Genomic DNA, 8,023 nt, shown 5'->3' with positions numbered 1-8,023 from the left:
CACCAGTTCAAATCTAGTTCCTGGCACAAAACGAACAATGAATGCCTTTTCAGGAAAGAAAAGGGCCACATATTTTTTATAGGGAAAAGCTTTTTTAAGGGGAAGAATCATCAACAAAAAATCCAGGAAAGAACAGCGAAGGGAAAACATGAAAAAACAAGTGTTTTCCCGGAGCGGAATAGCGGAAATTCCATACGTTGATCACTAACGTTGCATGTCTTTCCTTAAGCTGGAGTACTTTGAGTTAGAAGGCCTACTTTATTCGTCCTTTTAAAGCCTACTTATTCGTCTAGCTATTTGCAATTCTAATAAATAACCCGATCATATCATCTCTTGGAAAACCCTAAGACTACCCAAGGTTGTACCCTACAGTGTTACATATAGTCTATACTTGTGTATATGTTGCCTTCTGGGGTGGAAAGCTAGAACCAAGTAGTCTAGGTATAAATTCCAATTTAAGTCAATGATCCTCATTTTCTCCAACATTAAGAAGATTATTGGTAAGGTGACCAACCATCACGCAGGATTCCGGGTCGGAGTAACACCTCTTGCCTGATATATATAGGTCGTTACTGGCGATTCGTTTGTGCCCTATGGTGTTCAATTGCCCGTTTGTTCCCTCCCCCTCGGGACAGGTCAACCTACTTTGCTCGCTCAGGCGCTCCAAAATGCTCTGACTAGACCGCCGACACCCATGATTTGTCCATCATTCAAAATGGCATTTCGTAAGGGCTCATAAGGTAGGAGCAATCAAAGATCCTCCGTGCACTTTCGCCTAGAGTTAGTTTTATTTTTCACTACTATCTGAGTGGTGGCTAAGCCCTGAAACTTTTCCTTGAAATGAAATAAAGATCTAACTTTATTCCAGTAGTGGTTTCCGCAAATGTATATAATCTTGTTGATTAACAACCACTTTCCATACCCTGCAATTCAAAGGCCATCACCTCTAGTCTTTTAGTAACATATCAGTAAACAAGGCTCTCCTCGTGTAGCTTTTTGTTCTCGAGGAATAAAATCTCATTGATTACTTATAATGTTGGATGAAGCAAGTTACAACATTGGTTCTTTCGTGATTCACGTATATTGGAAATCTCTTTCTTTAGGAAATGGGATGGAATTCAATTCTAACTTAGGGATTCTCTTCTTCCTGAACATTCATGAAAAGAAGGACTCTGGCTTTAATGCTGAAGTTTAGTACTAGGCCGAGCGTACTTACCTACTTAGACAAGAGGGATACTTATAGATCTCTATGAGCGTAAGGCAAAGTGGGCAAGACTACTTCCACAACTACATTTTCGCTTAAGTAGGACCTGTGAGACCTCGAAGCAACCGTCTACTACTAGTTATAGATGCTATCTCTAATTGAATTGAATGGATGCTTCACAGCGGTTCTGCGATAGGCAGGGTAGCCGGGTGAACATAGGCAGCTGTTCCTATAGAACACAAGTCTTTCTCTAAAGCACGACCTTCCGATTAGACTACGTCTGGTCTCTACCCTTTTTATTCCAAAAATGGGTCTTCGATCAAAATGATCTGGTGTCTATGTCCATGCCTGAGGTTGGTAAACCCTATATCTATTGCGGGGTGGTTTGAGGAAGGAACAACTTGTAACCCATGACTTACTACTACGAAGATTCTTGCGGAGAGATTTGCACATATAGATAGGTCGGGATGAGGAAGCTCCGTAGTCAACTAATAGATAGAAAATCCACCTTGTGAACCGTGATTATCTTAAAGTACTATCTGAGAAGGAATATACCTATTCCAATCCCTCTAGTGGCTATACTGATTGACATAGGTAGCTTTCATAGTCAAAGCTCACAGGGCCAAATGCTCTATTGGAGTGGGCGCGAACACACACAATCAAGGTTCAAAGAACTTCTACTTCATGCCTTGAGGATTCTATGACGCTCACTCAATGGTGTTGTGGCGATTGCAAGCAATCAATAAAGCAGGAAGCCAAATTATGGATCCAGGAAGGCTGCATCAGAAGGAAGAGTAGGTGTTGCTATGACGTTGGCTGGGGCTGAGACAGAGAGAGGGGAGCATAGCCCCTATGATCCCGGTAAAGAGTTCCAACAAAGCTCTTCTCAGGTTCTTTCTTTCTCTTCCATTCTTATGTTTATATATTAAAGTGTAGTTTTCTTACTTAAATATAATAATATTAATCTAATATGCCCATTGGTGTTCCAAAAGTACCTTACCGGATTCTCGGAGATGTCGACTTGGATTGACTTATACAATGTTATGTATCGAGAAAGGACACTTTTTTTAGTTCACTGCCCTATACATAGAAAGAATTGCTTTTCCACCGGTATCAACATTCTATCTCGAATCAGTAGCAATAATTGTTGTATTGTGAGCCAGCCCTGTAAGACACTATGCACCTCCAAATTCTATATGATTTTTCCAATCATTTAATTTACACGACCTGCAAATAAGATAAGATCTTGGCTCGACCTACAAAAAAACAACTATATGCCCTGTAAACTTGCTTGCTTCTTCAAATCTCGAAATAACATATAGAAAGTGTTTCTGTGATGAGACCATTCTCGATCGATAAATGCGATAGGAGCCTATGTGTTTCACGGGCAGCCGACCAATAGGGGAAGGTTGTGAATCCGGCGAACCGACCACTTTAAGATCGTGATTGTCTTCACTCACTCAGTTATCAATTGAAAAAGATGACCCATTCTTCTTCGCCCTAAAAATGACAATGGTATGGTACTTTTTCTTCAAATTGAGATTGTGTGGGTGTCCGCTCATGTTCACGTTACATGTTAAATCAGGCTTTCCTTGGAAAAAACGAGGACAACCCCTATCCCAGTCTCCTTTCCTTTCTCTTTTTGGGAGCAGAGCTGAAAAAGATGGAGTTACCTGGAGATGAGATTTCTTTCTACGGATATGTAGGATAGGAATATGCTATTTGCTGCTATTACAACAAATCAACCAATCCATAGTAAGTGTTCCCGTCTTCCCGATCTACATGATTTTTTCCCAACCAACATCTCTCAGAACTTTGCTATAACGCCAAACTTGGATATAATGCCAACGCCTGAGCGAATTGCCGGCGTCACAATAGTTTTACAAATTGAAAGGTATTTGGGCCAAAATGAGTCCGAACAGGGAGCGGTCAATTTAGCTAGAACAATATTGGGAGCCCGCCACCGAAATGGCGAAACTTGGCAGGGCATATTAGAGGATATTCGGGCGGGTGGTGGTATGGATAATTTTATCCAGAATCTGCCTGGTGCCTTCCCTAATACCCCATTGGATCAATTTGCCATTTAACCAATAATTGATCTTCATGTGGGCAACTTTTATTATACATTTACAAATGCAATCCTGTATATGCCGCTCACTGTCGTTTTGGTCGTTTTTCTTTTTTTTGTTGTTACAAAAAAAGGGAGGTGGAAAGTCAGTGCCAAATGCATGGCAATCCTTGGTCGAGCTTATTTATGATTTCGTGCTGAACCTGGTAAACAAACAAATAGGTGGTCTTTCCGAAAATGTGAAACAAAAGTTTTTCCCTCACATCTCGGTCACTTTTACTTTTTCGTTATTTCGTAATCCCCAGGGTATGATACCCTTTAGCTTCACAGTGACAAGTCATTTTCTCATTACTTTGGCTCTTTCATTTTCTATTTTTATAGGCATTACGATCGTTGGATTTCGAAGACATGGGCTTCTTTTTTTTAGCTTCTTATTACCTGCGGGAGTCCCACTGCCATTAGCACCTTTCTTAGTACTCCTTGAGCTAATCTCTTATTGTTTTCGTGCATTAAGCTTAGGAATATGTTTATTTGCTAATATGATGGCCGGTCATAGTTTAGTAAAGATTTTAAGTGGGTTTGCTTGGACTATGCTATTTCTGAATAATATTTTCTATTTCATAGGAGATCTTGGTCCCTTATTTATAGTTCTAGCATTAACCGGTCTGGAATTAGGTGTAGCTATATCACAAGCTCATGTTTCTACGATCTCAATTTGTATTTACTTGAATGATGCTACAAATCTCCATCAAAATGAGTCATTTCATAATTGAATAAAAATGAGGAGCCGAAGATTCTAGGGGGCTACAGCTGCGCTTTTGCAGCACTAAACATGGTTCCGGGTACTCAAGATATTGCGTTTGTGTTTGGAGAGGTGTAGATTGTAGATTCCAGCCGAGAAGACCAGGAAAAGTTAATGATAAAGAATGTCATATATCTCAGGAGCTAGATCACTTCCCGATGAACAAGTAAGAATTGCCTCAACAAAAATGGATGGAATTGGACCGAAAAAAGCCATTCAGCTTCGTTATCGATTAGGTATTAGTGGGAACATCAAGATGAATGAGTTAACTAAGTATCAGATCGACCAAATTGAACAAATGATAGCTCAAGGTCATGTTGTTCATTGGGAATTGAAAGGGGAGAATGAGAAGACATCGAACGATTAATTTCTATTTCTCGTTATCATGGAATTCGTCATCAAGATGGATCGCCCTTACGCGGTCAACGAGCTCATACTAATGCAAGGACTGCTCGCAAGCAAATTCGGGAATGAAAGAAGGCTACCGAAAGAACAAGCAACGGATTTCGCGCTCATCCCTTGCTAAAGCGCATACGTTTTCTTGCTCCTTGGTACTTGTCTGATCAATCACATTGTTCATTAGTTCACTTGATTTTTTGTTCGATGTCTTGAACCGCTTACTAATCACATATACGTATAGTAGGCCCCCTTCGCCAGTCCACATCTGGCCCGTCTTGGTCTCGCTCACTTCGCCCGCCTATCGTATCGGCTCGGCTTCGTCCGTCAAGCGACAGCTTCTACCTCTGACGGCTTCACTATCGCTCATGACTGGTAGTAGTTGTCTCTATGTAGTAGTCAGCCTTTGTTAAGCTTCGCTAGAAGCGACTAGTCGCTACTCGAATGCCTCTTTCTTCTACTAATTAATGTGTATGGTCTAGTCTTTCCAATGTATCCTTCCTTGCCGCCAACGCACGCTAGATGGAGAGTAAGCAAGCTACCTTGCTTGCGTTGCATTCGTTAAACGGTAGCTTCCGTGCCCTTCCTGCCTGCTTCAATTGATGTGAATGATCGTGTCTTCGACATTAATTTCAGTCTGATTAGATATGTCATTGAAATAAATCTGTTTTGTCTATGTTTTCTTTTCGATGATGAGGATGAGCCAGCCGATCCTAACATAATTTTGGAGGAGCCGGACGATGAAGCCTCAAAATCAGATAAAGATGTCTCCGACGCGACCGGACTTCCACTAGATTTTTATAGGGGTCAGGAGGGAAATATATGTTGTTTTCTATCAGTCCCAAGCGAATACTCCCCAGCTTCCACGGTCCGCTTACCGAGGATGAGATGCGGGAGGACCCAGGGCCAGAGCAAGTTGGGTTGGGGTATAGAGTCGTAAGCGCGGTGGGGGTGACAGAGGATGAGCTCGTACGGTTCATAGTTGGGTATGATATTCTTGTGGATTATTGGGAATGTCCTCTATATATTCGAAATATGCCTTTCTAGCAGCATTACGATCTGCAGCTCAAATGGTCCCTTATGAAGTCTCTATTGGTCTTATTCTTATTGTGCGCCTTGTGAGCAGGTTTGGATCCGCGAAGGCAATCGCTCGGATCTTCCCCTAACCCAACCCGGGAACGAACCAGAGGGAACCGCAGCATGAGGAATGTCCGTGTCTTGTCGCAAGGCTCATTTTGAGTTTTGGGTCATAGGGCAGGCAGTGCAGTCCGGGGCGACTGCAATGAGCAAAAATGTAACTCACCGGCCTAAACGACGAGCAAACACTCGAACATGAGAGCAAGGGATCACCCAACGAATGGATGAGCTCCAAGGAGGGAGGAGAGAGGGTGGCAAGAACCATGCTTTCAGAGAAGTGGCGGTCCGAATCCACTCTGACAAAATAAAATAACAGACTAAGCCATGCCGTAAGGGGGCATTCTCCACACGGGATGGGGCCAAGGCCTTCATGTGTGGGTGACAGATCGGCCATAGGAGTACTCCGGGATATACACCAGGGCCTAATGTCGATCATACGATGATGCCGCCCGTTTTCATTTCGTGAAAGTCCCCGGCAGAGGAAAGGGTTGTAGGTGATGGCGCGTTCTGCTTCTTAGGGCGATGAAATCGTTCCTATGGGATCGTGCGTGGCAGCTGGTATAGATGATGATGAAAGGCGGGCCGCTTGAACTGGGACCTATTCTCATAATAGGCAGCAAGCAAAGCTAAATAGGAAAGGGGGCGACTGATGACTGCCTTTTTGGTCAGAAATCAAAAAGGGTGGAATGTGGAGCTAATATGGTTGGCTACAAGTATAGCCAAAGAAAGATGAGACAAGACGGACTGTCAGAGGACGCAGCAGGACTACCAGGGGAAAGCTCGCCCCCGCTAGCTAACATAGATATCTATTCTCTGTGTGCATATTCGAGATTTAGAATCTCTTTCCGACTAGGCCAGGCCGAATTGGGCCACCACTTGGGATCAAGGTTGGAAAAAGCTGTAGGCGTAAGCAAGGCGGTTGGCCCTCGCCTAGTGCCTAGGCGATGCTTAAGCGCCCTAGGCGCGGCCTAGGCGGTAATATAGTTTTGGCATCATGGTGTATTTGTTAGTATTATATGTGTATCGATATTAAATTAGGGTATATAAATAAGTTAACTACGAGCTACTGCCATTTGAATATGGCCCGTCTGGCATATCAGTGCAATATGGTATGACTCCTCGCTTGGGTAGACAATTTCTTGCTTACCCTTCCTAGACTTCCATTTATGCCTTAGGCGAGGCGTTTGGCCATTGCCTTGTACCTAGGCGTGCCTAAGCGTCTCCTAGGCCCTGCCTTCTCCAACAGAGCTTGGGATGGCAATGGCTCAGCCCACATGCATCATTTGATGAAAGCACTCCAGTCCAGTCACCTCTAATCAGTGGCTTGTCAACCACCGGACCGTAGCTCCTCACCAAATGCCCCTGTGTTGGGCAACCACAGCACATGGCTAGTTCGCTCAAGGACCACACCCTCTCGAGAGCAGGATGTCAGTCGAGATGGAGCGCCAACCTAGACTTTCCTTGGGCTTGCCTTGCCCCAACATCAAAATAAAGGGCGGGCGCCGAAAAGGAAGCAGTGACGCCTTTCCGATGAAAGCTTAGCTTGGTAGGCGCAGCTTACTCACCCTACTCCCTTAGACAATGCAATGCTCTGAACACGAAAGTTTGCAGTTCAGCCCTCTTCTCCCATGCAGAGTCGCAGGCAGCGCCTCGGATAAAAGCACGGATGAGCCACATCCAAGGAAACTTGCACGTGTGGTTCTGGCCGGGGACCCCGGTATACTGTACTAATATGTGTAGGTCCCTGTAATTGGAGTGAGATTGTCATGGCGCAAAAGCAGGTATGGTCCAGTATTCCCTTGTTCCCTGTATTGGTTATGTTCCTTATTCCTCGTCTAGCAGAAACTAATCGAGCTCCGTCTGATCTCCTGTGACGCCCCCGATTCAATCGTACACTAATCATGCACGCAAATGTGTACGATCAAGATCAGGGACTCACGGGAAGATATCACAACACAATTCTACAAATAAAATAAGTCATACAAGCATCATAATACAAGCCAGGGGCCTCGAGGGCTCGAATACAAGTGCTCGATCATAGACGAATCAGCGGAAGCAACAATATCTGAGTACAGACATAAGTTAAACAAGTTGCCTTAAGAAGGCTAGCACAAACTGGGATACAGATCGAAAGAGGCGCAGGCCTCCTGCCTGGGATCCTCCTAACTACTCCTGGTCGTCATCAGCGGGCTGCACGTAGTAGTAGGCCCCTCCAGTGTAGTAGGGGTCGTCGTCGACGGTGGCGTCTGGCTCCTGGACTCCAGCATCTGGTTGCGACAACCAGAAAGAAAGGAAAGGGGAAAAAGGGGGAGAAAGCAACCGTGAGTACTCATCCAAAGTACTCGCAAGCAAGGAACTACACTACATATGCATGGGTATATGTGTAAGGAGGCCATATCAGTGGGCTGAACTGCAG

General features: G+C 44.2%; 1 protein-coding gene across 1 annotated transcript; it reads left to right on the top strand.

Moving 5' to 3' along the window:
- Positions 1–3,337: 3,337 nt before the first annotated feature.
- On the top strand, positions 3,338–4,084 carry LOC123090091 (ATP synthase subunit a-like). Its single transcript, XM_044511554.1, has one exon. It carries the CDS (start codon positions 3,338–3,340, stop codon positions 4,043–4,045), a length of 708 nt encoding a protein of 235 aa, XP_044367489.1. The 3' UTR covers positions 4,046–4,084.
- Positions 4,085–8,023: the final 3,939 nt, after the last annotated feature.

This window comes from Triticum aestivum, chromosome 4B, assembly GCF_018294505.1.
Source record: "Triticum aestivum cultivar Chinese Spring chromosome 4B, IWGSC CS RefSeq v2.1, whole genome shotgun sequence".
Lineage (NCBI taxonomy): Eukaryota > Viridiplantae > Streptophyta > Magnoliopsida > Poales > Poaceae > Triticum > Triticum aestivum.
Note: the sequence above shows the minus strand (reverse complement) of the source record. Positions and strands in the feature narration are given on the sequence as shown.

Bases quoted from the DNA above. Each gene is read 5' to 3' on its own strand.
- LOC123090091 (XM_044511554.1), top strand. From the start codon at position 3,338: ATGCAATCCTGTATATGCCGCTCACTGTCGTTTTGGTCGTTTTTCTTT.